Source organism: Selaginella moellendorffii, unplaced genomic scaffold, assembly GCF_000143415.4.
Source record: "Selaginella moellendorffii unplaced genomic scaffold, v1.0 SELMOscaffold_4, whole genome shotgun sequence".
Classification (NCBI taxonomy): domain Eukaryota; kingdom Viridiplantae; phylum Streptophyta; class Lycopodiopsida; order Selaginellales; family Selaginellaceae; genus Selaginella; species Selaginella moellendorffii.
The window spans coordinates 320,976-348,734 of NW_003314265.1; the positions used below are offsets into that span (position 1 = coordinate 320,976).

A 27,759-nucleotide genomic window follows, 5' to 3' on the forward strand; every position below is an offset into this window, starting at 1 on the left:
TAGTATGAATTTGGGTTTAGACCTAGCCAAGCCAATGCAGACAAAAATAAACACATCCAACATGGAGCTAAATAATATTTTAGATTAGTCAACCATGCCTTATATACCCTTGAAAGCTCAAAAACTCATTAAATATAAAATGATGCTATCTTGTGAATTTAAACATGAAAATAACACTATTGTGTTTAAAAAAATCTTTGGATAATGATGTATTTGATATTTTCCATTGGGTTGATTTAGATGTAAACAGACATTGGGTGGATACATCTCCTGCAAAAGTCTAACTAAGAGTTGCATCAAGTGAAAATTTGTATACTGCACTAAATACCCATAAGCTTAGCTCATACAATCCATGAATTTAAATTTTCTTTAAAAGCTGAAAATCCTTTTTAGTTTCCTCTCCATATCCTTTATATAAGACATTTGTAAAATCTTGAGAATCTTTGTTATAACTTGTAATTTCTTGATCCCAACTTTCTAAAAATATGGGTTAACATGAGAGGAGTATCATGATGATGTTGTTAAGTTGAATTGTAAAAAATTAATGACATTACAATCCACCAGGTTTTTAACAACTATGGGAATTTATAGCTTTGGCTGTGAATGTGACTTAACCTAAATCTTTAAATATATATTTTTAAATCATGAGAGGGTGATGAAAAAGGCACTACAAACTTTGAAGACTGCTAAAAAAAGTTGAAAAATGTGGTAGACATGAATGTAGTGGGATGGGATAGGTGAGAATATAAAAGTTTGTGAAGGATGATTAGATGGGGAGAGTGGCATTATTAGAGATATCTCTCACCAAAGGCAAATTCAAAGCAAGGATATCAACTATGTCAATAGTCATTATGTTTCTATGCCAATAACCTATAAATGACTGGACTTGAGAGATTGCATACCATAGCCAAAATTTACTATGATCCTTTGATTTGTCCTAGAAAAAGCTAGTGGAGTATTCTCTCTAACATTTCAGTGCCCTAATCATATATCCCAGGAATATGCTGGAATCCCAAAAATACCTGTGTAACTGAGGAACTAATGGTAATTTACCATAGAGTAAAGGGTGAAAACTAAATATTACATTATAGAGTTGTTACTTGGCTTAATATTTTCTTTAACAGGTTTTTCAATTTAATTATCTAATAATCCTTAGACATAGTTTCGGCAAAAGATTTATTATTCTTTATAAATTATAACTATTATTTGATCAATCTCAATTTGATACTTTTCACACGAAAGCATCTAAATCCCATCTTATACAGTGACTTCTATTCCATTCCACCTCTTTTAAGAAGTAGCAATTTTATTTGGCATAAATAATCCACTAGTGTCGATAATCCTTCACCTTTCAGAGGGTCCAGGCATATTCTTGGGTCATTTTCTAGTGGCCGCGAGAAATCATGTTAAAGTTACTTCTAAAATATTTTCTTTTTCATTTGGCCGAAGTAAGAAGCTATGGCTTCGCACTCGCTTGGTGTTCTGGGCTCGCCGTGCTCGCCCCACAAGAGCACCAATGGTGCTTCCGGCTGTGGCGCGGCCTCCTGGTCCTTGCATCCTCCGGCCGGGAAAGAGAGGCAATCGATCATTACCAATGCTCCCTATAAGAGCGTCTCAATCTCCTCCACAAAGAAGACCACTCGGATAGTGGTCTGGCCTCAATCCAATTCTTGATTTGTTATCGGCTTTGTGTGTGTGGTTGTCAATGGATTTGCTCGTTCTCGTGTAGATTTACGCTCGGAAGCAAGGGGGTGGCCTCAACGTTATGATCTCAGGCGCCCCAGCGTCAGGCAAGGGCACGCAATGTGAGATGATCAAAGACAAGGTATGATCCATCCACTGAAAGTTGTGTTGCAAGCTTACATTGTGTGTGACAATTCTAGTACAATCTGGTCCATATTTCCGCTGGAGATTTGCTACGAGCGGAAGTTGCCGCAGGCACTGATTATGGGAAGAGGGCCAAGGAGTTTATGGATCAAGGCAAACTTGTTCCCGATGATGTAGTGGTCTCGGTAAGTTCTATCGCATAATTCTCTTTCATTCTCACTCGCGAAAGTTTTCATAGATGGTCAAGCAAAGATTGCAGCTACCAGATGTTTGCGAAGCTGGCTGGCTCCTGGATGGATATCCCCGGAGTTTATCACAGGCTCAAGCACTCGAAGCTCTGAAAATAAGACCACAGCTTTTCATACTACTGGAGGCAAGTATTGCCTCTTTTCTTCGACTTGGTTCTTCACGCTGAATTTCTCAGGTGCCCGAAGACGTCTTGATCGAGCGAGTGGTCGGAAGAAGGCTCGATCCCGTGACTGGAAAGATTTACCACCTCAAGCATTTCCCTCCCGAGGATCCAGAGGTTGCCGCGAGGCTGATTCAACGCAGTGACGACACCGAAAAAAAGGTAAAGATGTTGTTTTTAAGAATGTTTCATAGCTAAACTTCCTAGGCAATGGAGCGCTTGCGAACTTACCACGAGAACCTCGCTTCTGTGTTGTCTGTGTACGAGAGCTGCATCAAAACTGTATGTGGTGATTGATTGATCTTTTCTTTTTTCGAGAGAAAAGCTTTGATGCATGTAATGCCAGGTTGATGGTAATCGACCCAAGAGCGAGGTTTTTGGAGACATTAGTAGCTTTCTGGACGATCGTATCAAGGTTGGCTAGTTCGTTCTCGGTCATAGTTCCTTTCTAAACAGCGTATTTTCCTCTTTGAAGGCTGCTACAAAAGTATCCAAGCCTAAGCAGGTATTTTCTCAACTCGGTAAGTTAAGAAGCTTTCCTTTCCAGCTGAGAGCTCCATTCTAGAGCAAACTTCCAGGACAGCTGGAGAGGGATGCCGACTAAACTAAATAGCATCCCGCACTCGAGAGAAATCCGCGAGTATTTCTACACAGAGGTCTGCGAAGGCGTGAGAAATGCGGTTGAAGACGGCCTTCACAAGCTCAAGGTTTGCTCAGCTGATGATATATTCGCATAATAAAGTCTTATTACAATCAGGTTGAAATCACAATACCGGAGCTGAATCCTGAGATGGTATTTGTCAAAAGACACAGCCTTTTTGTTCTGGCTTTTGATGATCAAGCTCTCTTGTGCAGGATGTTTACAGAGCTGGAACCTTGCTGGAGCTGGTGCGAGAGCTTGCATTTACGTTTGCCAACGATGGGAAAAGAGTTAAAGTATTTGATTTCTTCATTCCTTATTGTTTCTCTTTTCAGTTCATTCACTAGGAAGAACTTGACGAGCTTAAACTTCTTTCAGGTTTGTGTACAAGGCCCAATGGGAGAAGGGATTTTCAGAGGAATGCCACTGCAACTCTCGGGCTCCAGGATGATGCTCGAGGTTATGGACTGGGGCGATTACGGAGCAAAAGGAACGTTTGTCAACATTGGTGCAATAGGTGCCAAAGTCATGAATGCTTTTTGTTTTTTGGATCGATGGATGTACTGATCTCTCTCTGTCAGCTGCAAGCGATGTATCCGAAACGGATGACATGTTCATCCTCATGGCTCCGCAAAATGCCGTCGGAAATTGCATCATAGAGGTGAAAGTCGTGTGTTGATTATCTCCTTGTTTGTTCATTTCAAAGAGAGTTTTCTATTGTTACAGGATTTACAAGCAATGGTGCAAGCAGCCGGAGACAGACCAGTTATTCTCGTCAATCCGCAGCTCAAGGTGACGAACTCAAGTTAGAACATTATGGAAACTAAAACTCACAAGTAATCGTTTTCTTTTGTGCTTGCAGGACGTTCCAGGCGCCGGAGGAGTGATGCAGGTAAACTATAGCTTGGAATGTATAAGAAAGTAAGTTCCGTTGTCTTTGATTTTCCTAGGTGATTGGGAGAGAGCAAAGGATGGAGTTTTCAGACTCTTTCTTCGTTTGCTACTCTTTCAGGCTTCTCTACAGAGCTGGAACGTTCTATCCAATCATGGGAGCGCTCAGGTGAGCGAGAGAGCAAGCTCGAATTCCTCCATTGAAAAAAAATTGTTTGATCTTGCAGGATGAAGTATCCTGGCCCCTACGAAGTCCACAAGCGAATCGACACAGGCTACAGCAGTGAGACATACATCCAGGAAGCAACATTCCCAGGCCGCCCCACCCCGACAGAGCTGCAAGACGTCTTTGCCGGGCGATCGAAGTAAGTTTTCGTTGCTCGTGACTTCTTCCTCACAAGGAATGCTGGTTGTGATCCAGAGAGGCAAGCAAAACCAAAAGCATCTGGTCCTTCTTCGGAATCTAACAAGAGCAAGCGTTTCACTGAGAGAGAGAGAGAGTGAGGACGAAGATAAGAAACAAAGCACTTGCTTAATTCCAAGTACCTATCATATTTCTTCCACTCGTGTCATCCCAAAACGGGGGTGTGGCGGCGCTCTGGAGAATTACTACCGCAAAAAACACGAAGGAAAGAAAGCTTGCTCCTCGTGAGAAACTTGCGAAGAGAAACTAGAAAATATGCGTACCCGAAGAAAACAACGAATGAATGCCTTGCAGAAGCAATTGGAGGAAGCTCCAGATTTTCAAAACATTAGCAAAATTAGACATGTTTACCAGCTACCAGGAGACAACCATGGCGTGGCTGCGGTCTTCGTTGGCAGGGACATGCTCTCGAGGAGCAGCTTCAAAGTCAGTAATGGTCTGCCCATAAAAGCTCGCGTCAGTGTTGTATCTCAAGCGCTTACCGAGCAGCGGACTCATTCCCGGGGTCACGAGTCCTCCGGGCTTGTTGGCCGCTGACAGAAACGGAGATCTCAGCGGCGACAACACGGGACTCTTGGCGGGCGTCGTCGGTCGTTGTCTGAAGCCTGGAGTTTCTGGTATTGTGCTGGTGAGGGGCATGCTCGAAGGGAGCGTTGGAAGCTGCCGAAAGCTGAATTCCTCTACGCGCGAGGTTGCTTCTGCCGCCTGTGATGGATCAAAGTCCATGTTGTCGAGCCGGCCGTCCTCCGTAGCGTTCATTAGCTGCTCACGCTCCACTTCCGGGAGAATCTCCAGCGATTTTTCCTGCACAACACAACGCATATTAGAGAGTCAGGAACAGAAGTACGACGTACCATCAGTTTTGTTCGCTGCTCACATATCCTTTGCACCACGTCTGTGCTCATGTTCTCCATTATATATTGCCGCTCAAGGCTGAGCAAGCGCCTATGGACTGCATAGGCTTCTGAGAAACGGCACCGCTGGAAGAAGAAAAAAGCAAAAGAAGTTAGGAAACTCAACAGCTGCATAAAAACGTACCTGAAGATAGAAAGCGGCCAGAAGACTTCCAGAGGACGATGATGGATCCTCCATCGCCTGCTCGAGAAGACATTTCCTCAGAACTTTCTCCTCGTCCAGCTTCCAAGGGAGCTCCAACACCTTTACCATGCAGTTCTTCCTTATGCAGATAAAGCATAACTCCCCTAACAAAACGTCCAATTCCTGTATCCAGTCCCTGGCAACTACATCTTCGTCTTTCTGCTGCTTGATGTTAGTTCGGATAGCCTTGACATGTGATTGTTGGTAGAGGTAAGCTTCACTTAGCATGCTGCATTCAAGCAACACTCTGACAACCGTCACCGCCTCGGACAGTGGTAGCGGTGTCAATATTTCCTCGCGTGGCCTAAACCGACCAGTTGATTGTAGAACCGGCAAGGCTGCATCAGGCCTTCCTCTCTCCAGCAAAACGAGAGAAACTTTTGGATGTAGACTCGGACTAACAATCTCTGGGATCCAGCGACAGGCCTCCTGAAATAAGTGCATCAATACAAGTATTGTTAACCGCTGCCAAGACCTTACCTGTAATGCCTCATCACTTTTGTTGTCAAGAAGGTAGAAAACGAAGGACTCCAGCATTGACTGTCTTGGTATCGAGAAGGTCATGACGTAATCTTCGATGACATGTCTCCATTGAAGCTCGGGACACGTCCAGTGCCGATCAAACAAGTAATAGAGAAACTGGCTGTGTTAAGGACAACAGAGAAAACGTAATAAAACAATTGCAGAAGGATACGATTGCCTTTTTGGCGAAGAAGAGATCAGAGCTTCCTTCCAGAAAAAGAGCGTCAACCGCTGCACGAGTACTTTCTGGAGGATAGTCACTGTCAGGTGCCTGATACGTAGCGACGTTTCCATGCTTCAATGATCCGAGATCAAGCATCAAGTTGCTCGAATCGCCGTCGTCCTTTCCAAGACCGACGCTCAAAGCGTCTTCGATGAAGAGTGCGCCCGCAGGTTTTGGTCCCAGCCGTCCAGTGTTGGCCATGTACTCTGGCCATACTCTATCGTTTGCAGCCCATTTTCGTTCTTGAAAGGCAACCTTCCAGTGAGCAATGCTCGTAAAGCAGCTCGGAACATTATCAAGGAACTTTTGCCGTATGCACCATGTCATCAGATCCAAATGCTGGAACAAAGCTTCCAGCAATTAGTAAAACACCAGTAGAGAATATCAGCTCGTACCTGGATCACTATCCTAACGCTTTCTAAAAGCTGCTGCAACTCCACTAGAGATGCCGAACTAGCAGTAAGTGGTGCCTCAAGTGCATCCAGTACGTAGCACAACCCCTGTAGTCTCTTCCCATGCCTGTCTAAAGCATCGGCTTTGCTTTGTGTTGGCTTGGAATTATCTGAAACGATGACAAGTGAGCTAGTGAGCAGAAAAGGAGGAAAGAAAACAGTTACATATATCGCGTAGCTTTCTCACTGTCGTGAGGAACGTTCTCTTGCACCACTCCTTCACAACAGATCCATCAAGAAGCATAGAGATGACAGGATCACTTGAAATCGCAGCTTCGTCCATGCAAACGTCGGTCACATCTGGCCACTTGTCAAGGAAGAACAAACAAAACGAATCGAAAAAACAGCACGTCGAAAAAGGATACAGTGACAAACCAAGGATGCCATGCTGTTCTCCACCGCGATGTCAAAGAAGGAGCAAAGTCTCCAGGCATCCAGCGTCCAGTAAGGCCCGTCTTCTTCTTTCTCTTGAAACTCTTCCTCCTGGAAGAAAGGGAGGAGCCCAGCATCCACGCATTCGTCGTAGAGGCGGAGCTTGAGGACCTCCCCACTTCTCGGAATTGGCATCCGGCAGATCGGGCAAATGTCGCAGCGGTGGCAGCATTCCAGGCACAGGCACGCGTGGCCGCAAGACGTGAGGAGATGCTGCACGGTTCTCCCACAGCTCCTCAAATCCCTGGTAGCCCTGCATTTCTCCACCTTGGCCTCGCTACACAGATCCCAGGGCTCCAGCCCCGCCAGCCGCTCCAGCACAGCCTGCACAACCCACAATCTCCATCACCTCCGGCCACATTCCCTCGCAAAATCTCCCGAAATTTGCCCGCAAGAACACACACAGCACACCTGTTTCCGAGAATCGCCGCCGCCCCGCGACGAGGAAGAATCGCCATTGCCGTAGCGCGTGGGCGCGTCCTCCATCACCAAAAACCCTAGACTCTAAAATTTCAACCAATCCCAACCGTTGGTATCCGACGGCTGGATACAACACAGTGCCAAACCTATAGACCTTCCGTACACCCCCGTACGGACTTGAGATCTTCACATTATCCGTTAGAGCAGTTCCTGTAGAAGAGATAACAAACATCTCTCCACTCTAGCGATCAAAAATCCAGCAAAGAGAACTCGGGCGATTGATCGCCAAAATCGCCATCGTCGCTCTCTTCATCATACGAGCTGCGATCGCCATTGTCGTCCGGCTCGGATAGAAACTCGAAGATCCCATTGGCCGAGATATCAGCATCCTCGTCGCTCAGATCCAGCTCCAGTTGCTCCTCGTCCTCCTCGCCATCTTCCGACGATCCGGGTGAGAGCAGCCGGGGGCCATCGTCGTCATCGTCGTCCTCCTCGTCATCGTCTCCATCCATCTCGTTCTCCTCGTCCGTGTCCATGCCATCGTCCGGGTCGGAATCATCGTCCGTGGGTCTCCTCCTTCCAACCTCGTAGAACTTCACGTACGAGTCCATCACCTGGTTGGGCTCCATTGCCACCACCCCGATCACCGACTCGCTGTTCTCGGTGGCCAAGTCGAGCACGCAGCGGTCCACCTGCGTCGTGGCGATGTCCGAGTAGTCCACCGCGTCGATGGTCCGGAACGCCGAGAAGAGAGGGTGCCGGGCTCGCTTCGAGTTCAAGGCCATACCCACCTCGTCCGTGTTGCGCCGGAGAGTCGCGTAGATCACGTCCCCTCGCGGGTTGAACGTAAGAACTGTCTGGTCCAGCGACGGCACGCTTCTCAGCAGCTTGAAAGTTCGAAGGTCCCATACTTCCGAGTTGATGATAACCTGGAAAAGATCCAAAACCAAACCTTTAGACTCAGCACGAGCTAGAAACAACACTAAAGGCTCACCTCGTTTCCAGCCGGATGGAAGCCACCACCGCAGTAGTCCGTGAACTGATCGAACCGGTGGACGGCTCCAGGGATGCGGTGATCCCACAGGACACCATTCCAGAGAACCATGATGTCGGAAGGACTGAAGTGGATCTGAGACGGAAACTGGCCGCGGACTGGAGTCGTGATTGAAGCGTCCGTGAGTGTGTGCGATAATGTGTAGTTATTTACATCATAGAGCATCACTTCCTTGGCGTGTTGCCCCGATCTCGTGACACCGATCATCGTCCCAGCGTGATTAAACCGAGCCGACTTGCAGTTGTCAAAGGTGTGAAGCGGGCCTGGTGTCAAGCCTGCCGAGTTCCAAAGCTTGACATCCGAGGTTGACGACGAAAGGAGGAGCTGTCCCGAGCCGGAGTCACCTGATATCGAATGCGGGGCCGATTGTAGGCTTGTTACTGGGGTCAAGTGGCAGCCGTGTCTCTCGAGCGTGGTTCCGTTGTTTGCATCAAACAGCACGATGTTTCCGCCGTGACAACCGGCAGCAAAACATCCGGTTTGGCCCAGCACAAACGTTCCGCACGTAAGTATCCTTGCGTCCTCGTCTCGGCTCACACGGACTAGCCGGAACCTGCTGTAGATGAAGTGCCTGTTGTGCCGTCGCCCGTGCATGCCACCGTAAGGTGGGTTGATCTCTCTCGTGCCGAGCCTTGTAGAAGTGTTATACGAGGCGTAGAGAGTTCTGCTGGCCTCCGGGCAGACGTGAGGATGAAGTAACGAGAGCGGCGGCAACGTGGTTATTGGAGCCGGACACTGGCGGTGTTGGTGCTTGAGGTACTGCACCACGAGGCTGTCTAGCGTTGCTCGCTCGTTCGCGTTGTGCTCCACGAGTAGATTTGGATGCGAGCCGTGGACGGCCGGAGTCGTAAAGCTCGAGGGCTCTGGAAAATCGTCGAGCTTCTCCGAGGCCTTGGCTCCCAAATCTTGAAGAGCTGGAGTTGTCGTTAAGGGAGTCTCACAAGTGTTGTCGGTGGTCTTAAACCGCACCTGTGGAGTAGTAAGCATTGCCGGAGCAGCGCCGTTAGTGGAGAGGTATGGCCTCTTGTTTGGCGATGCATCCTTATCGCTTAACTTGCGTTTGAGTGAGCTCTTTGGCAGCACCGGCGTTCTTGACGTGCTGTCCTCGGTAGTATTCAATCTAGTCCCCGTTGCATGTGTGTCCTGTCCCTCTAATGTAACCCCTTCTTTACCAGCACCTGTTTTTCTAGGAGTCAAGGCTAGCCGCCTCCTCGAACAATCAAAATTTTGTCTGTCGTCATCGCTGCCCTGCTTGTTGGCCAGAAATGTACCACCGTTTAACCGACCGCTTGGCCATTGCATCTCCACCTTTTGATCAGTGAGAACTTCTTGGGCAGTGGATGAACTTGGAAGTGATGCCGCTGGCAACAAGGGATTCAAAGGCGCCAGTTGAGCTTCTTTGAGCAGCGTTAAAGCTGTGCTTGTGAACCCAGAAGCTAGAAGATGCTCGTGGATAAGCTGTAAAAGCTCCCTGTGAACACGAGATATACAGTCAACTGAAATTGGAAATAAGAAGGTGATCACTTACCTGGAGTGATAATTTATCGGTGTTGCCGCAGCAATAGCAGCCCTCTCTATTCGTCGCAATGTAGGCGCCGCTGCCTCACTTGCGACAGTGCTAGCTCGACCTGCATTTGTCACAATCTGCCGTCACCACGAAGTGAGTACAAGCACAACGGAGTTGGAATCTAACTTACCCCTATCAAGTCCAAGGCGGCCTGACTTAATTCAGTTTGCCATCTGTCTTGTCCTGCACGATTTGCTTGTGATCCATCCCTCAGAAGTTCTGACAAAAGTTTCCCAACCTGCAGCGAATAGAGGTGGTAAGAAACAAAGAACTATAGAGAACTTACTTGTAACTTCGTGAGGATTTGAGCAATGGCTTCGTCCCGGGCCAGTCCCAGTAGCACCCGACAGGCAAGGGCACGAATGTGAGCGGAGGGTGGCAAAACTGTTCGCGGATACAGCAAGTGCAAAAGAACTTTGATGCCGTTATTAGCTCGCACTGCTTCACGAGCAAACCGATAGCCTTGCTCCATAGATGCTGCTAGTCCAGGCCCTCCAGATCCTGGTCCTAACGATATCCTCGTGTCACCAACTAGAGGTGAAGACAATGAGAGAGATGTCCCGGCTCCGTTATCAGTTCTGTCGTCTCCTCTTTGCCTATCTTTCGTGTCTGAAACTGGCGCAGGTGTTGCACTAGCACCACCAGGCGCGGAGCGACTTGAAAATGCAGGAGGCGGACATACAAGATTTACCAGAATTAACAAAGCAGTTTGTATAACCTGCATAGGTACGAGCTCGATTAAAAAACAACAGTAGGAATGCATATTACCTCTGGCTGGTCTACAAAAGCGGCTCCACTAGCTGCATCTAGAAGAACTGACATTCCAGAACGTCCATTGCTCAAGACAGAACCGACCACCACTCTCCGATAACCTGGCACTAGAGTCACGATTTGCAAAACCGCAAGAGCATGTAGAGCACTTTCGTGCAGGTATTTTTCCCCTGGCGCAGCCTGAAAGAAACAAAATGAAATCATTTTCCACCTACAATACCATGAGTACCTGAGCTAGCTCGAGTAGATATATGTGTCCATTCTGGCTGATAAACTTCTCCAATGCGGGCCATTTGATTTTAACAAATTGAGCAGCGAGCTTTTTATCACGCCACAGTTGCTGTATGACCGCCTCTGTAGCTTCATTGCTCACGTCAATCGGTTTGTAGGAGTCCCTACTGTGATTTGAGTTGCGAGAAGCTCCGCGATGGCTCTTGCAAGGCTTCAAAGAGTCCACCCAGAGCAGAAAGCTAGCTCTGAAGTACTGTCTCAGCGCAACACAAGTGTGATAAGTGATTTGCTTGTCAGTGGAAGTTAGCACTTCCGCAGAAGAACCACGATCGCTACGTAGATTTCCACCAGATCTTATAGCGACCGTATCCCGTAAAAGGTTTAAAAACGTTCGGAGGCCGTTTTGGCTTTCAAAAGCATCGATGATAGCTCGAAAAACGAACGATGAACCAAAGAATAGAGCAGCGTTTCGTCGTGGCGTATCTTTGGGGCATTCTAGCAGCTGAAATGCTAGCGCCACCAAGTCATGTATAACTGTCGGAGACAAAGCACAGACTCTCTCCATAACACCCTGCAATACAGTTAAACGTTAAATGAGAGATGGTGCTAAAAGTTTCCATACCTGTAAAGAAGCAATAGCGAAAAGGCACAAAGAGACACCAGTATAATGTTGCGGAACTCGTGGAATCGAGAGAAGCTGCTGTATACCTCCCAAATCAACGAATAGTGTGGCAAACTTTCGATGAGAAGCGAGTGCACAAACCAGCCTTAAAACATCTGCAGCCATGGCCAGCGCTTCAACACTTTCCCCAGGGCGGGCATATCTCCTCAGCAACTCAAGGCAAACTTCAACACCTCTCTCTTGCAGTATAGGTCCCAGTATGTCGATATACTCTCCAAGCTTCTCCAAGCATTGCACGCAGTATTGCGCTTTCAAGAAGTTCAAGCTTTTCGGATCCCGAATATGTTCTGTTTCATCCTTTTCACCTTCCTGGATTTTTGGCTCCATCTCCTTTGGCTTGGCCCTCTCTTTCAAGGAAGATTCCAACCTGGAAATTCCTAACAGACATAAGAGAAAAAAAAAAGGAAACGGAAGAAAACAAACCTGACAACCCCGGCCGCATCTACAACTGTTGCCGCTGCAGCCTCTGCAGCAGCCAACACAGATGCTTCGTCTTCAGTTGTAACAAGTACCTGTAAAACAGTCTCTAAGAAAATGTCTTATGAAAGGACGTAAGTTCTACCTCAAGTGCTGCGGCCCTCACAAGTTCGGCAGCCGCATCTCCGGCGGCCTTGATCGCCTCGTCGGAAGCATTTGCCCCTTTAGCTTCTGCCTGCGCAGCAGAGACCGCTCTCCTGGCAAACACCGAAACATCTACCTTCCCAGCCATGTATATTTTCACATCTTCATTCGTGCTGACCTGCGTCCTAGCTTTCTCCTTTCTGACATGCTTCTCATCTGTACCACTGTCGGACAGCTTCGTTTTCCCCCGACTTTTCCCCCCACCTCGATCACGTACCTCCGGCACTCTTAAACTCTCATCATCGTGGTTGCCTCTGATTTTACCTTCCGGAAAGTCTTTCTTACGAGGTTTCTCCTCAGGTATACCGTCAACCATATCTTCTACAATCTGTCTCCCTGAACTTTCACCGCTGCCACCTTCAAAATTCGTTACTCGTTTGTCGAGTGTAGCAGCATCGACATGTTGCCGAGGCCGTATTCGACCTTCTTTGTGGCCGTTAGCTACACCACCGTTGCCATGGTCAGGTTTAACCGAGTCACCAAAGGTCCATACTCGTAAGTAACGCATGAATTTCGCAGGAAGGCCAGTGGCAAGAATTTCTTCCGCAACTTCCTGACTGCTGCCAAAACAGTTTTTTAAGCTCCAAAGTCATATAAGAAAGGAAGAAAAGAAAAAATCTTACCCGGAGAGGGCACATGAAAAAAGCCCAATAGCAAAAGTCCTTAATATTTCGCCATCACTCGGCTTCTTATTTGTGAACACGCATGGCCTATCTAGTTCTTCCGTCACAAGCTGCTTAATCAAGGAGAGTAGCAAATCTTCGAAGGAATAGGAATACTGCATAAAAAGGAAAATTTTGTTAGCTTCTATATCTGATGTAGAATAAGAACTCACCATCCAGCAAGACACGCAAATAAGTAGTAGTCTAGCGGCAGCAGCCCGGAGAGGCAATGGATCATTCTCCCTTAGCAGAATACCCGAAATTGTATCAATGAAATACTCATCTTCCTGGAGATGGAGAAGAAATGAGCAGGAAAAAAAATAAAAACCATTGAGCTTACTTTGATCATGACCAAAAGCCTCCCTATAGTGTGAGACGATCGCGAGAGTGTAGTTTCCGACGCCCCAAGCTTGAGCTGGAACCTGGAGAGAAGCCAAAGAAAAACATTACCGATTGAATTTCCTCGATTGCCCTAGAGAGAGCCTGGAACGCTGGAGATTTTCCCTCCACATACCTCGTCTCCTCCTGCTCGAGGATCGCGGCTAGCTTGCTCACAAGCGCCGCGGGGGGATTGGGCCGGGAGTCTAAGATCCCCCGCATTAGCTTGTGCGCCTCCTCCACGACGTGATCCCGCCCGGGGCTGTCGCTCCCGAAGCTCTGCAAGAATGCCTGCCCCACCCCTTCCTCATCCAAGAACAGCATCCCAGCTCCCGGCCCTAAAACCTCCTCTCCCTCCGCCATAGCCTAGCTCCGCTCTTACACTTGCTTTCTCCTCCTGGAAGCCCTCGAGCTTTTTAAGTGGACTCCGTACTACAGTACGGTACATGTGGACCCTGGATCGATTCCCTTGCCAGACAATCATTCTCCTACCCTAATATTCGAGAATATCCCTCTCGTTTGAAATTCGTTTCTTCGGCGTTATCTCTATTCACAACACAGGGATTTCCAAGCAAACCAAGAACAAACAAATCGAGACGATCAATCGGGCACTCTCACTATAACTCACGGTAGCGTCGCCTCCTCGGCTCCTTTAAGAAACGCTTTGGCGTCCGGAGCTCTCGACGCCGACAGGAACCTCAAACTCATCTCGTAGGCCGAGAAGATGGCAGCGTTCACCAGGTACGCTCGAGCCAGCGCGGTCCCCAATCCACGCCACAGCACCCCTCTCCCCTCCTCGCGGACGCTAGTCCTTAAGCAATCCACGATGCCCGTGTATCTCATCTCGGCTCCGGGACCCTGGGACTGGAGCCTTGTCTTGATCACGTCGAACGGGTAGCACACGATCCAGCTGAGAGCCCCCGCAAATCCTCCCGCCGTGAGCAGCGTGAGGATCGACTCACCACCGTTTTTCCGGCAGCTCGGGTGGAGCTTCTCGCGCAAGAACTCGTAGGAGCTGAAGTAGACTGCGTGAGCCGGGGCGTCCCTGATGAGCGTGATTCCAAGGCCGCGGTAGAGCCCCCGGAGGCCCTCTGTCTGGGTGATCTTCTGCGCGACTTGGAGCGGCCCGTGAAGGTTGGCGGACTTGGAGCATCCTTTGAGCGATCGCTGGATTTGCAGCTTGATCTTGACGAGTTCCACAGGTGTCAGTATCAGCGTCTGGAGCGCACCTGTTCCAAAGCCAGCGACAGCGACTCTTTGCAGAGGAAGCGTCTCGTTTCGTTGATCCGGTGACTGTACTCGACAAAGAGTAGCGTAAGTCTGGAAGGCGACGGCATTCTGTGCACATTAAAAAATTAGTATTGCGCAAAAGACCAGCTTTAGAAAGAAACCACCACGAGATTTGTGATAAAAAAGACGTGTCAGAGACAAATTTCTCACTCTCAGGGACACCAAACTCCCAAGTTAAGCAACTCAGAGCACGACACTCACCAACAGGAACAATGGCAGCAATACACTAGCAAGCAGCATTGTCTACTTTGAAACAATTGTACCTGGCAACCGGCACAAATTTTCTTTCTCAGGTAGCTAAATGCGAAACCTGGCATGAAAATCGATCCAAACAGGATTCCAACAAGGAGCTCTGAAGTAAAAATCATAAAAATTGGTACCTGGAGGGCAACGGTGGCCAGCGGCGACGACATTCCCTTGTAGAGCGCGCGCACGCCTTCTGTTCTGAGCAAATGCCTCACCATTCCAGTGGCGGATGACGGCACCGACGAGAGAGCGTGGCGCGGCTGCTGCTGCCGGATCCTGATGGTATCAAGCGGATGCCCCGAGATCACGCCCGCCATTCCTCCCAGCCCGCCCGCCACGAACTCCCTCCCCCAGGATTTCTTCTGATCATATGCCTCCATCGCTGCCAAGAACCGAAATATTTCGGTGGAAGGGAAGATCAATCGATCGCACCGATCCCCGCCGATTGATCGATATCGCTGGCGCAAATCTAGAGGCGATGCCGCTCCTCCCTAATCCATCCGCCAGGGCGGGGATTTCCAATGGCGTCGGGGAATAGGCAATGGCTCCGCCGAGGCCACACACTGGGCGCTTGCCCTACAGAGAATAGCCACATCACCCTTCCTGCCAAATGGGAGCGCCGCCTAGACGCGGGCGGATATTCCGGTGGCGTTTCCAAGGTGTCCCAAGGGAAAGCGAGAGAGCCTTTACTTATTCTGGACTAGAATCTCCTCTATAGAAACAAAGCCTTGTCCAGCTTTCAAACCATTCCATGGGAGATTCTTCTTCGTCCATGGAAGATAAAAGGCAAAATGGCATCAGCAATGAGTTTGTCCGTATGTACGAAAAATAGGCCTAAAATATGTGTCCGTACGTTTTGCGTAACTAAGCCCTAAAATACACAAAACTTTTGATCGCGGGGATCGAACCGCGACATTTCCCTCGTGCTTATCGAGGCGAATGCACAGGGTTATCGTGGAGGGAGGGAGGAAGGTTTAGCGCAGGCGCTATGGCGGCAGCGGCTTCGATGCGAGGGCTCGTCCCAGCTCTCGCCTGTGATCGTCGCGGCGGCGGCTTCGATCGCGGCATTCCTACCAGGATCGCGTGTTCTTCCGAGAATCTGGCAGATGGAGCGCCTGATCTCAGCGTCAGCGTCAATGGATTGAGGCTCCCGAATCCCTTCGTCATCGGATCGGGGCCCCCGGGGACGAATTACACGGTCATGAAGAAGGCATTCGATGAAGGCTGGGGCGCCGTGATCTCCAAGACGGTAAGTCGCTCGATCCCTTGCTCATCTGGATAAATCTGGAATCTTTATTCTCGGGAATGTTGGGCAATATCCACTGTGCGAATTTTTTTTCTTGTTTTGGACAGTTGTCTCTGGATTCCACGAAAGTGATCAATGTAACACCAAGGTATGCTCGCATGCGATCGGGGAATGGTCCCAAGGACGTGATCGGGTGGGAGAACATCGAGCTTATCAGTGACAGACCTTTCGAGACAATGCTGGCCGAGCTGCGGAGATTAAAGCAGGAATACCCCGACCGGATTTTAATCGGCTCGATCATGGAAGAATACGACAAGGATGCGTGGGAAGAAATCATCGAACGAGTTGAGGCCACTGGTGTTGTAAGTTTGATCACACTTGGTTGCTATTGCTCTAACATAGTTTTTTCTCTTCCAGGATGCTTTGGAGATCAACTTTTCGTGCCCGCATGGAATGCCCGAGCGAAAAATGGGAGCTGCTGTTGGAAAGGATTGTGATCTTCTCGGCGAGGTTTGCAGCTGGATAAATGCCAAGGCAACAGTTCCAGTCTGGGCTAAAATGACACCAAATGTCACAGACATCACTCAGGTAGTGGAGCTCTCACACCTTTTTTATTCTTTTTTTTAGTGCGTGATCTTTCTACTCATGGTGCATTTTATAGCCTGCGAGAACAGCAATCGAAGCTGGCTGCGAGGGCTTGTCAGCAATCAACACTATCACGAGCATCATGGGTATCAACCTCGATACTTTACGACCTGAGCCATGCGTTGAAGGGTAATACCTTTGAGTTCTAAAACTGGGATTTTCACGGTCAAACGTTGTTATCTCAGGTACTCTACACCTGGCGGATACTCGTCCAGAGCTGTGCGTCCAATCGCTCTTGCAAAAGTGATGGCGATTGCGCAGATGCTCAAGTCCGAGTATCCCGATCGCAACATTTCTCTCTCTGGCATTGGTGGAGTTGAATCTGGAGACAATGCTGCGGAGTTCATTCTTCTAGGAGCTAATACAGTACAGGTTAGCTTGCTTGCTTGCTTGCTTGCTTGCTTCTTTCGACTTCTAGGCTTGTTTTCTCAGGTTTGCACAGGTGTGATGATGTATGGCTATCCACTCGTGAAACGACTTTGTAAAGAGCTGCAAGCGTTCATGGCCAAGCATAACTTCACATCCCTGGACGACTTCAGAGGGTATTCTAAACTCTTTCTCTCTCCTTGACTCGTGAATTTTGGTTCCAGGACATCTTTGCAGTACATGACTACACACACCGATCTCGTCCAAAGGCAGCAAGAGGCGATTAGGAGCCGACGCGCTGCTCGCAAGGGCCTAGCCTCGGACAAGGACTGGACAGGCGATGGTTTTGTGAAGGAGACGGAGCTCATGGTTTCCAATTGAAAGTACTTCTGTACAGAACAAGCAAAGTAAGTATTTTTGCAATAATTTCCCGAAGCTTTGATTAAATCACTGACTTTGCAGCATAAATAAAATGATACATAATAAAAGAAGAATTACGGAAAGAAAGTTCCATATACGAGTGAACCGTTTTCCCTAACTAGAGAAATAACAAAACCATAGCTATTGATTACTTGATTTGCTACTATATTATTAAAACAACATTCACATTCTTTTCTATCCATTCCATCTTTGCAAGAATGACTTTCCCGCTTCGTAAGTCGCCCAACTGATGGCTGCCGCTGGGGTGTGGAACAAAATCCTGGGCATCATCCCTTTAAACAGTGCCCCTATCCCTTCGTGCGACGCGATCGTCCTCGCTACTTCTAGCACCGAGCTGGAGCTGAATCTCTCGGCGCCACAAACTCCCTACACGAGCAAAGCTCCAAAAGAGAGAAAATTTTAGCCTTCCGAGTGTGCGGAGGGGCGTCCTACAAAACTCCAAAGCTGGACAGTCAATCATGCAGCTCTTGGGAATCTAAAACAAGCCAGGAAATCTAGAACAACGAGCAAGCAATCTAAGCTACTAAGAGAAATAGAAACATGACAAACCTCATCGAATCTAGAAAACATCTAAACTAAACCGAAGAGCACACAATCAATCTCAAGGCAAAAGAATCGAGCATACCTGGCACTGGAGCCGGGTCTTGACAACATCCAGCGGCGTGGTGACAGCGCTGGCGAGAGCTCCCGCGGATCCACCAGCGACGACGTGAGTAACGAGGTGTTCCTCACTCATACCACCAACACCACCACCACCACCCTGGAGCTCCCCGAGCGCCTTCTTGGCCGCCTCGTACGTAGCAAAGTGGACGCCAGTGAACGGGACGTTCATCACCACCGTGGTCCTATACGAGGCATAGAAGCCTCTCAATCCCTCGCTCCTCGCGATCTTCCTGACGCAATCGCCCAGTCCGGCGTAGGGGCTGTTCTTGAGCTGGAGCCTTTGCTTCACCACGTCCATTGGAGTGGAGACCGCGTCGCTGGCAATGGTGGCGCAAGCTCCAGCGGACATATGAGCGATTGGATGGTAGCCCCCTCCTCCCCCACCATCCACCTCAAATCTCCTCTTGCATTCTTCGTAGGCTGCGAAGTAGACCGCGTGAGAAGGCCCGGCTCCCAGAACCATGGCTCCCACGCCCCGGTATAATCCCAGAGGACCCTCATGCTTGAGCAAGCTTACGAGCGATCTGGAAATCGTGCTGCTCGATCCAACTGTAGCAGCGGCAGTAGCTCCCGACCCTCCGCACGGGCTTGTGATCATTTGGATTCTCGTCTTGAGCGTGTCCACTGGAAACATCGCGACGTGCTCCACGATCCCGGCCAAGGAGCCGGCTAGCATATGTTGCCGGAAACCGAGCTCGCCTTCTTCTCCATCTTCTTGCTGCTGCTCGACTCGGCGATCTTGCACGACCTGTAAGGGATTCTTGTGGAGCGGCACTCTTTCCCGCAATTCCGATGCTGTGTCGGTCGCCATGGCCGGGAATCTGCGAGGATCCGACGCTCAATCCATCGCAAGAACTGGGAAGAGTCGAAATATTTCCAGAGAGAATGGAAAGGAACAGAGCCTCCCAAGATCTTCTCTCAAATAATTCAGCCCGGAAGAAAGAAAAGGAGTGGACGACGACGGAAGAGTCTCTCGTCCTAGCGACGTAATCGCTGCATAAGCACGAGGATCAAGCTATGGCGCTGCGTTGCCGCACATACCCTAAGATGAGAGTCACTAAGAAACGAGGAATTCCCCTTGAGTCGCGATGGGATCGATCTGCCCGCCGTTACGTTGCGCGGATGGTACGATCCTCCAAAAGCTGCGCTTGCTGCTACTATGATCCGTGCTAGCGCTAGGATCAAACAAGCGCTCTTCACAGCTCTCTAGGGCTGTACATTTCCGTCGTGTTCTAGCCCTCCCATTACATTGGCGCGCGAGAAAGAGCTTCCATAGCCCTCTCCATCCATGCCGTCCGTGCGCCAGGCGCATCCACGGTCGCTGTTGCGCCAAAACAGCAAGCTACGTGGGGCGATCGGGACTGTCCAGGTTTAGCCTGCCGACGGACGCGATGATGACCCCTGACACGTCGGATTTAGGGCTCGCCGCGTCGCACTACGTGGCGGGGAGCATATCCTGCGGATATTTTGGGGTATATTCTGCGTGAAAGTTTAGTGAAAGAGAGGGTGGACCACATATCCAACTTTGTTTCTTGTCATTCATATCGTGGGTGGGCCTCCAACAAAGCTGCTCCAAGCTACAATGACAACATTTTGTATGGTTTTAATTGTTTATTCCTTTTGCGATTTTGACCTAATAGCCCACCGGTGGAGGTTGCAAACGTCTTTCACCATCTTTCCTTTGCATTGTGAACTTTTATGTCCATACAATGAGCTGCTGTGTTGTTTGTACGCTTGCGTGGGCTCGATTGACGCTTCTTCGAGAAATCTCAGTCGCGGACATTTATCCGAATCGCGTGCCGAGCACAAGCTCCAGTCCCACACGCAATAATGCAACCCCACTTTTCTAATGTCCAGCCAATCCCATTTTGCCTATCAAAGGAAACGTATAAAGACTTCTTGTAGTCAAAGTGTCACTTTTGTCAGTGAGAGACACACAAGTTGTAACAAAGAAAAATGAGAGGAAAAAGCATTAGAATAATTTGCTACATGTAGCATGCTTTGCTTAATAGTAGTATCATTCATAATCAAATTGATCAATAATTATAAACATGTTTATAATTTATATATCAAGATTAATATTATTGCATATCAATAGTAGAATAAACAAGAATATACTAGAAAGTGTTTAGGAAAGTTTATAAATTTAAATGAATACAATAGTAAAATATTCAAGTATATTCCAAGTATCACTGATAAAATTAACTAATATTAGTCAATGAAAGTCAACAATAGTTTTGAAGATTTTCCTTAACCCTTGAGAAATAAATTGATGTGTTGAAAGTCCTCTTCAAATCGATCACGCCTTGATCTGTGTGGATAAGAGGTACGAGTCACTGTTGTGCTCTCGACCGTAGAGAGAATGGCGAGAGGATCATGGGTACTATGCGTCATGCTGCTCGACATCGCTTTGGCATTTGCAGCAGATCCACAACACCTGGTGCAGGACCTTCCAGGGCAGCCAGCAGTGGGATTCAAGCACTACGCAGGCCAAATCCAGATCAATGCCACTGCAGATCGTTCACTCTTCTATTGGTTTTATGAGGCAGATCATCCAAATGCTTCCTCATTGCCATTGGTGCTATGGCTCAATGGAGGTTTGTAATAAGATACAACCTGTAGATCGAGTTCTCTTTTCTCTCGCAGGGCCAGGGTGTTCATCCATTGGAGCTGGAGCTCTCGAAGAAATCGGCCCTTTCCGTGTGAATGCTACAGCCACAGGGTTGTTCCTCAACCCATATTCCTGGAACAAAGGTCTTGCTTGTGATTAGGTCAAAGTTAAATTCAATAGTAATACTAGTTTACAGCTGCAAATTTTATCTTTTTGGAGGTTCCTTACAACACCGGATTCTCGTTTACAAATTTGCTATCAGATGATGGGTTCTGGACAGACAATCAAACAGGTCAGTAAACTTATGAATTTAAGTACTTTTGTATTATGAAGTTTTGACTGTGCAACCACAGCTGTGGATTCGTTGTTGTTTCTCATCGAGTTTCTATCCAAGTTCTCAGAGTATAAGCAGAACGAATTTTATATTGCAGGGGAGAGCTTTGCAGGTCCGATATTTTCCATCCTTTATGGTTTTTTTTCATGTCCTTATATAACAGGGCATTTTATTCCAACATTGGCTTCTAAGATTATTGGGCATAATCAGCAAGGTGACAATCCAATCAAGTTTAAAGGATTTGCAGTAAGTGGTTTTCATGTGCTTGGAGAAATTAAAATCCATGGTTTTTTTCCTTTCACTAGATTGGCAATCCTTCTACAGATGACTTATACGACGTCCCTGGTAACAGAGAGACACTCTTCGCCCATGCGGTGATCTCCGAGGAACTTTATGAAGGAGAGAAGCTCTACTGTAACAAACCAAATGCAACCGAAGAAGAATCCATGAAATGCTCCAACATCTCTTTGCAAATCTTTACCTTGCAACTCCAAGTCAGTCCTTACAATCTTTACTCAGTGCCGACGTGCAATCCCTGCTTCGATGCTGTGACAAACTATCTCAATCTTCCGGAAGTCCAAGCTGCATTACACGTTCAGACCAGGCCAGTGCGCTGGACTAGATGCAAGTAAGTACAAATTACTAATAACTTGCTAATATCATTCTTTGCAGCCCAAGTATCGACAGGAGCTACTTGCCAATCGACAAGCAGCGGTCAATGCTTCCAGTGTACAGAGATCTGTTTGAGCATAATCTAAGAATATGGATTTACAGGTTGGTACATAAATGTTTTGATTATACTGCATTTTGTGAAATATTTCTTTAATTGCAGTGGGGATGTGGATAGCGTGGTTTCCACACTCTCGACTCGACGCTGGCTCAAAGCACTCAACCTGAGCGTCGTGACCTCATGGTATGGATGGGGGTACCCGGGCGAGGGGGTGAGTGAATCTTTAGAGTATCATTTCAATCATCTAGAGTTTGATGATGTTTTGCAATTTAAGATTGCCTATCTGGGAGGGCGAGCTGAGGTGTATGATTCATTGACATTTGCGTCGGTGAGAGGTGCTGGGCATCAGGTTCCAAGAGACAAGCCAGGAGAGGCGCTGTTTCTCTTTAAGCATTTCATTGCAGGGACACAACTTCCACCAGCAAATGATCTACTTCTTGTTAATAGATTGTAGAGATCTTTGCCTATAGATAAAGGATATATTCGATGGAATGCCTTCCATCGGAGAAGCCCAATGCCGAGACTCGCCCATCTTCGCGTCTCTCTTGCGGAGCTCCGGATCGGCCGCGGAGGTGGAGCGCGCACATTCGCAGATCGCAAGAAATGGCGGAGATCGCGAGACCTTTCTTGGGAATCTGCTGGTTCAGATGTATGGGCGATTTGGGCGCGTCGAGAATGCCGCGGCTGCGTTTGAAAGGATCGCCATCAAGAACGTCTACTCCTGGAATCTCATGCTCGCAGTATTTGCCGACAATGGGCATTTGGAACGAGCGATGGAGAGTTTTGAAATGGCGCCGGAGAAGGATGCGTGCTCGTGGACGACAATGCTCGTGGCTTACGCGCGCAATGGTTTTGTGGATCGAGCGAAGGATCTCTTTGATGCGATGCCGCGGCGAGATCTTGTGGCCTGGAACTCGATGATCGCAACTTATAGCCAGAACGGGCATCCCTGGCAAGCGATCTCTCTGCACAGGAGGATGAACCTCGAGGGGATCAAGCCCGACGAGCTGACGATCATCAGCCTCCTGGATTCCTGCTCGCTGGGAATTGGCGATCGCTCTTTGCTCGACGAGGCAAAGTCGATACACTCGACGATCATCCGGCACAGCAGCGAGCTCTCCACCAGCCTCAAAGTTTGCAACGCTCTCATCCACCTCTACGGCCGATCCAAGCTCCTCGAGCAAGCCATGGAGATCTTCCAGGGAATGGTTACCAGGGATTGCATCTCCTGGACATCGATCGTCGCGGCGCTCAACCAGAGCGGCGACTCCAAGCGCGCGCTTGCCGCCTTTCGATCAATGGAGCTCCACGGGATCAAGCCCAGCAGCGTCACCATGATCGAGGCCCTGGACGCGTGCGCGATCGCGGGTGCCATAGCCGAGGGCCGGGAGCTCCACGCGAGGACGGTGGCGGCGGGCTCATTCCTGCGAGACCTTAGCGTACGGAACGCGGTTCTTAGCATGTACGGCAGGTGTGGCAACTTGGTGGAAGCCCGGGTGGTGTTTGAGGAGATGGAGATTCCCGGGCGGGACGTTGTGACTTGGAACGCGATGGTGGCGGCGTATGCTAGAAACGGCGCTGGATGGGAAGCTTTCGAGCTGTTCCAGCGGATGAAGCTCGAGGGGATTGATCCGGATGGTATCACCGTGGTTTGCATCGTGTCGGCGTGTAGCCACTCGGGGCTGGCTCGCCATGGTTTGAGCTGCGTCGCGTCGATCTATGGCGACTTTGGAGTGGAGGCGAGGGCGGAGCATCTGAATTGCGTGCTGGATTTGCTGGGGCGGATTGGGTCTAGCGTGGAGGAAGCTGGGGATTTGAGCAGCGTGGATGAGGTTGGAGTGAGGACTTTGCTGGGAGCTTGCCGGGTTCACGGTGGTGGTCGTGGTTTGATTGGCTCGTCGGGAAATTTTGGTGGTGCTTGTTCGACGGAGCGGTATGTGATGATCTCCAACATCTGTGCTCAGAAGTAGCATTTTATTGTTTATCAAAAATGTAAATTCAAAAAAAATCTAATTCCACCAAGTCCATGCAATCTTCTTCATTGCCAATTCTCCATTTTGTAATTGGAAACCCATGGCTCGAGTTCAGATTTGAAGGGCAATTGGCAGGATCTCAGTCTCACGAAGCTCATGGGCTGCTAGCACCAAAGTCTCAGATAGGAAAATCAAGAAAAAAATAAAATAAGGCACAAAGTAACAAGCAATAATTGTTCCACACTTTGCAGTTTCACCAGATTGTCAATGCTGTGACATGGATTTTCACAGCTTAATTTTAATTTCTGTAAATTTGAAGCAGCTAATGTTTTTGTGAATTGGAATCATTCTATCCATTCTCGCTAAAAAAATGCTTGATGGTTATGCTCCTCCTATGATTAAAACTTTCAGAATTTCATTTATTAAAATAAATTAATTTTTTGGATCAAAATCAAAAATTTTTATTCTGAGAAAAATATAAACATCACAAAACTAATCACATTTTTTTAGGTATTTTTGGGGTAATTTCAGCTTCTTTTTTTATCACTTATATGTATGTGCAATTGCTCTATAAATTAATTTTTTTATTGCAAAAAACTACAATAGCTAATTTAGATTTAAAGTAGTACAACTATATTTAAATAAATTTTTAGCTATAAATTTAGTTTTAATTAGCAGTAATAATATATTTGAAAAATAAGATATAATTTACTGAGATAAACTAGTTTTTAATTAATATTAATAACTTCGAACTTTTTTGTTAGAAAATAAGATATAAAATTTAGTAAAAAGTTAAGTTAGTAGTAGCAGTAAGGATATAAGTAATAATTCAGTAAAAACTCTCTTATTTGAAAGTAACCCTGTAATGAGTTAAAATTTCAACCTCAGATTTTATTATAGTTAAGTGTTTACTTTGGCTAGCTTTCATTGCTAACAATATATTTTTGCCATGGATGGCCATGGGTGTATCATTGGTGCTCACAGAACATATCTCAAGCAGGTATAAAATGATTTTGGTCAACACTCTTATGTTCACAAGTTTGGGCAGTGGTTAAAACTTTATTGGAATTTGTTACTATGATACAAATGATTGGAGAATTTTAAATCTGACATCAATTTAAATGTGTTTTTTAAAAGTTTTTATAGCATTAAACCTTGATTACAAACAAATTAGAGAAAAATTTAACAATGAGGAATATCTTAGAATATACTTGGATATTCTAAGTATATTCTTTACACTTCACACAATATCTAATGTAAATTATATCTAGGTTTTCTAAAGAAAATAAAAAATAGTACTCTCATCTTTCAAGATTAAAATAATTTCTTTGCAATGTGCACAGGGCATTCACCCATCACTGGTGAGTGACAGGTTCGCTCAGTCTTTTTTCTTTTTTGCTTCTTTTTTTTTCTTTTGCTATTAATGGAGGACTGGCTTTGTGCACAAGAGGTGTACAGCATGGTCTCGAGCTTTGGATCAATCTCTCCTGCAAGTTGAAGTTTGTGTTTTCTTTGTTCCATCAGAGTATCAGGATCGACCCAAAGTGAATCTGCACTTCGTGTGAGCTGTGCCTTTGCTTCCAAAAGCTGGCCAGCCTTCCAGAGTATAAGCGAATTTCCAGTTGAATGGTCACGTCAAGATACATGGTTGGTGGTGCTTGGAGACGGTGTCATGGTGTGAAACGTGTAGCCATCGCCAGGCAGCCTCTCAACGAGCAACACGGCCCGTTGTCATGAACACGACTACATTATTGCATTTTGAATGGGTGTTAAAGTTATAAACAAACAATACAAAATAATTTGTCACAGCAAATATTACAATGCAATATCATATTGTGTGAAAGCCAAGAACTACTTTGGGACTCTCCTTAATGCTCTACGTATGCGATCTCCAGTCCACAGCATAATCTCTGACGCCGAGAAATAGCGTGTGAAGAGATGGTCTTGTAGCAACACTTCTCTGTCCTGGTGATGCAGCCCAATGACAATCTCTATTGACTTGGGCCTTGGCGAGGGCAGCATTGCAACAAATGGCATGTGTGGTGGAACTTTGCTGGGCAGAAAGCAAAGTTGGGAAAGTGCTCCTCCTCGCCACCCAAAATCGAGACCATACATGTGGAAATTGGTCATGGTCGTGGACATGATTCCCCGCCTCCAGTGAAGTTCCTTGTGAAGATGAGCAGAATTCAGCTCCAACCAGTCCAGCATGCTCTGCACCGACGCTCTATTGCAGGAGATCTTCGCTTTGTGTATGAGATGCGCAGCATACGATAAGTCCGAAGCAACTATGTCGCCAGCTCGAGACGCATGAACCTGACAATTGGCAACGGCATTGCCGAAATAATTTTGGGGGACGACTGCTAGCTTCTGGCCACGCAGGTTGATAGAGAACAAGATAGCCGTGTCAAGGTGTTGAGGAACTCCCTGTGCACGTAGCATGGACGACCATAGCAGGGACAACACGGCCTCAAAGCCCGTAGCTTTTCCACCGTTGTAGGCAAAGGCGCCGGTTTGAGCTTCTCGCTTGCAAGCGTCTATAGCAGCTTGCTCCATTCGAAGTGTCACCAGATTGCAAGGCGTGATGTTGCTTGGATCAATTTGCTTGTCGCGTGCAGCAGCGTCAATGATGAAAGGCACCGGTGCGTCCACCTTTGGAGGATCCCGAGCCAAGAGCGCCCGTTCTCTTCCAAAGCTCTCACAAAATAAAGTGCTGCCACGGTGAACTTTAGCCCATGCGTTGAGGAAGTTGTAGAGGCTGGAGCCGTCCAAAACGATGTGCAAAAAATGGACTGCTATGGCAATGCTCCCACAGTGAAACTGTGTCAATTGGAACTTGATAAGAGGAACATCGCTGGGGTTGACAACTCCGGTGTCGAGTGATAAATCTATGTCTAGTGGACACTGGCGTATGTCTTGCCAATCTTGGAAGCTCGAGTCCACCTTTGACTCCACAAAGTGGACACCTTGACCGTTCATGTTTACCTCGATCCTTCCACTCTCATTTACCCTGAGCCTTCCAGCGAGAACAGGATAAAATACTAGCACCTTGGAAAGTGAAGACCTGAGGCTGTCTACAAGGCTCTTGGCTCCTGTGGAAGGCGAGAAGCAATCCTTGAAGAAGAGCACAAGTGTGGAGAATTCTGGCTTGCTGTAGCAAAGATCAATGCTTGAGAGAAAATGAGGTGAAGGTGGTGGAACTTTCTTAGGCCGAACGACATGGAAGGCATATTGAACAACTTTACTGCTGCTTGATTGATTGCAATCTTGAAGAGATTCAGAATTCATCTTACTAATCGCTTCCATTTCTGGTGCAGCAGTGTGTAAGGCATGATTTTTTATAGTAACTGCAAGCTTTCACTTTCCCCAACGTGAAACGGATGCAACAGCTAGGTGGTGGATTCTGGTTTAAGCATCACTTGTTTAAGCAGAAGTGGAATCTATATAATATAAATTATTGCTTTTCCATAACACGTTAGGGCTATATAAACGTCAGTTTTTTGTTTTGATTTCGCTGTGGCGATGTCGTTGTTATGTATTTCTATTTCTTTGTGGCTATGGCATAAACTAATTGGCAGTCAGCAAAAAAGATGATGTCATATATGGAGTAGGCCTATTATATACTGCTCTCGTGGCCTCGTTTCACATCTGGCGTAAAAATTATTGGTGCAGCATCAAAGACTTGGCAAATGGTCAACTGGCACCGCTAGACTTGGTCACCTTCCAAACACTGTAATGCATGGGAACGTTCGCCGCCCGTGGGGTTCGAACCCAAGGTTAAAAGCCTGGCCGGCTTGGGATTCTTAAGCAAGCTTATTCAATAGCACCGTTTTCGAATCGAGGAAACCTGCCGCGACTAGCAATGCCTGTTTGCAACGATAGTTTGGTAATAATCTTAACCATTAATTAGCTA

The 27,759-nt window shown here is 47.5% G+C and overlaps 8 protein-coding genes across 15 annotated transcripts; 3 read left to right on the forward strand and 5 right to left on the reverse strand.

Moving 5' to 3' along the window:
• The first annotated feature begins 1,443 nt into the window (after window positions 1-1,443).
• On the forward strand, window positions 1,444-4,326 carry LOC9655546 (probable adenylate kinase 5, chloroplastic). 2 transcript variants are annotated; one of them, XM_002963909.2, is made up of 18 exons: window positions 1,444-1,650; window positions 1,730-1,825; window positions 1,884-2,012; window positions 2,066-2,200; window positions 2,252-2,398; window positions 2,444-2,518; window positions 2,583-2,651; window positions 2,712-2,741; window positions 2,815-2,943; window positions 2,994-3,029; window positions 3,092-3,172; window positions 3,255-3,393; window positions 3,458-3,537; window positions 3,603-3,668; window positions 3,739-3,768; window positions 3,827-3,936; window positions 3,995-4,132; window positions 4,189-4,326. In XM_002963909.2, the coding sequence occupies exons 1-18, from the start codon at window positions 1,459-1,461 to the stop codon at window positions 4,232-4,234; spliced, it is 1,728 nt and encodes a 575-aa protein (XP_002963955.1). In that variant the 5' UTR covers window positions 1,444-1,458; the 3' UTR covers window positions 4,235-4,326. The 2 variants fall into 2 exon arrangements, with proteins under 2 accessions (XP_002963955.1, XP_024524655.1); XM_024668887.1 differs by having other exon boundaries at window positions 2,453-2,518.
• LOC9655547 (E3 ubiquitin-protein ligase HOS1) lies at window positions 3,938-7,439 on the reverse strand. 5 transcript variants are annotated; one of them, XR_002991659.1, is made up of 11 exons: window positions 7,330-7,438; window positions 6,852-7,242; window positions 6,652-6,786; window positions 6,430-6,596; window positions 5,984-6,373; window positions 5,770-5,928; window positions 5,230-5,718; window positions 5,046-5,171; window positions 4,455-4,995; window positions 4,314-4,376; window positions 3,938-4,251 (listed from the first exon to the last, which is right to left on the reverse strand). XR_002991659.1 is itself a non-coding variant. In XM_024668881.1 (11 exons), the coding sequence occupies exons 1-9, from the start codon at window positions 7,402-7,404 to the stop codon at window positions 4,546-4,548; spliced, it is 2,382 nt and encodes a 793-aa protein (XP_024524649.1). In that variant the 5' UTR covers window positions 7,405-7,439; the 3' UTR covers window positions 3,938-4,376; window positions 4,455-4,478; window positions 4,543-4,545. The 5 variants fall into 5 exon arrangements, 3 of the variants coding, with proteins under 3 accessions (XP_024524649.1, XP_024524648.1, XP_024524647.1); XM_024668881.1 differs by having other exon boundaries at window positions 3,938-4,376; window positions 4,455-4,478; window positions 4,543-4,995; window positions 7,330-7,439; XR_002991658.1 differs by having other exon boundaries at window positions 4,314-4,995.
• Window positions 7,440-7,487: 48 nt separating this feature from the next.
• Window positions 7,488-13,691, reverse strand: LOC112344351 (DDB1- and CUL4-associated factor homolog 1-like). 2 transcript variants are annotated; one of them, XM_024668874.1, is made up of 14 exons: window positions 13,441-13,691; window positions 13,267-13,348; window positions 13,100-13,213; window positions 12,888-13,042; window positions 12,206-12,821; window positions 12,067-12,155; window positions 11,584-12,010; window positions 10,960-11,532; window positions 10,728-10,910; window positions 10,246-10,677; window positions 10,090-10,197; window positions 9,921-10,036; window positions 8,333-9,863; window positions 7,488-8,267 (listed from the first exon to the last, which is right to left on the reverse strand). In XM_024668874.1, exons 1-14 carry the CDS (start codon window positions 13,665-13,667, stop codon window positions 7,587-7,589), a joined length of 5,334 nt encoding a protein of 1,777 aa, XP_024524642.1. In that variant the 5' UTR covers window positions 13,668-13,691; the 3' UTR covers window positions 7,488-7,586. The 2 variants fall into 2 exon arrangements, with proteins under 2 accessions (XP_024524642.1, XP_024524641.1); XM_024668873.1 differs by having other exon boundaries at window positions 12,206-12,824.
• Window positions 13,692-13,819: 128 nt separating this feature from the next.
• Window positions 13,820-15,412, reverse strand: LOC9654266 (mitochondrial arginine transporter BAC2). The gene is made up of 2 exons (XM_002964286.2): window positions 14,975-15,412; window positions 13,820-14,642 (listed from the first exon to the last, which is right to left on the reverse strand). The coding sequence occupies exons 1-2, from the start codon at window positions 15,218-15,220 to the stop codon at window positions 13,929-13,931; spliced, it is 960 nt and encodes a 319-aa protein (XP_002964332.1). The 5' UTR covers window positions 15,221-15,412; the 3' UTR covers window positions 13,820-13,928.
• Window positions 15,413-15,750: 338 nt separating this feature from the next.
• Window positions 15,751-17,713, forward strand: LOC9654267 (dihydropyrimidine dehydrogenase (NADP(+)), chloroplastic). Its single transcript, XM_002963910.2, has 8 exons — window positions 15,751-16,089; window positions 16,194-16,448; window positions 16,504-16,674; window positions 16,748-16,860; window positions 16,917-17,103; window positions 17,164-17,273; window positions 17,322-17,504; window positions 17,560-17,713. Exons 1-7 carry the CDS (start codon window positions 15,829-15,831, stop codon window positions 17,476-17,478), a joined length of 1,254 nt encoding a protein of 417 aa, XP_002963956.2. The 5' UTR covers window positions 15,751-15,828; the 3' UTR covers window positions 17,479-17,504; window positions 17,560-17,713.
• LOC9655548 (uncharacterized mitochondrial carrier C8C9.12c) lies at window positions 17,535-19,459 on the reverse strand. Its single transcript, XM_002964287.2, has 2 exons — window positions 18,164-19,459; window positions 17,535-17,904 (listed from the first exon to the last, which is right to left on the reverse strand). Exons 1-2 carry the CDS (start codon window positions 19,010-19,012, stop codon window positions 17,713-17,715), a joined length of 1,041 nt encoding a protein of 346 aa, XP_002964333.1. The 5' UTR covers window positions 19,013-19,459; the 3' UTR covers window positions 17,535-17,712.
• Window positions 19,460-20,485: 1,026 nt separating this feature from the next.
• On the forward strand, window positions 20,486-23,917 carry LOC9654268 (serine carboxypeptidase 24). Of its 2 annotated transcripts, XM_024668889.1 has the most exons (9): window positions 20,486-20,798; window positions 20,848-20,955; window positions 21,009-21,104; window positions 21,166-21,258; window positions 21,310-21,392; window positions 21,452-21,774; window positions 21,819-21,920; window positions 21,979-22,087; window positions 22,151-22,391. In XM_024668889.1, exons 1-9 carry the CDS (start codon window positions 20,564-20,566, stop codon window positions 22,328-22,330), a joined length of 1,329 nt encoding a protein of 442 aa, XP_024524657.1. In that variant the 5' UTR covers window positions 20,486-20,563; the 3' UTR covers window positions 22,331-22,391. The 2 variants fall into 2 exon arrangements, with proteins under 2 accessions (XP_024524657.1, XP_024524656.1); XM_024668888.1 differs by having other exon boundaries at window positions 20,587-20,798; window positions 21,009-21,258; window positions 22,151-23,917.
• Window positions 23,918-25,700: 1,783 nt separating this feature from the next.
• LOC9655550 (shikimate O-hydroxycinnamoyltransferase) lies at window positions 25,701-27,152 on the reverse strand. Its single transcript, XM_002964288.1, has one exon. It carries the CDS (start codon window positions 27,150-27,152, stop codon window positions 25,701-25,703), a length of 1,452 nt encoding a protein of 483 aa, XP_002964334.1.
• Window positions 27,153-27,759: the final 607 nt, after the last annotated feature.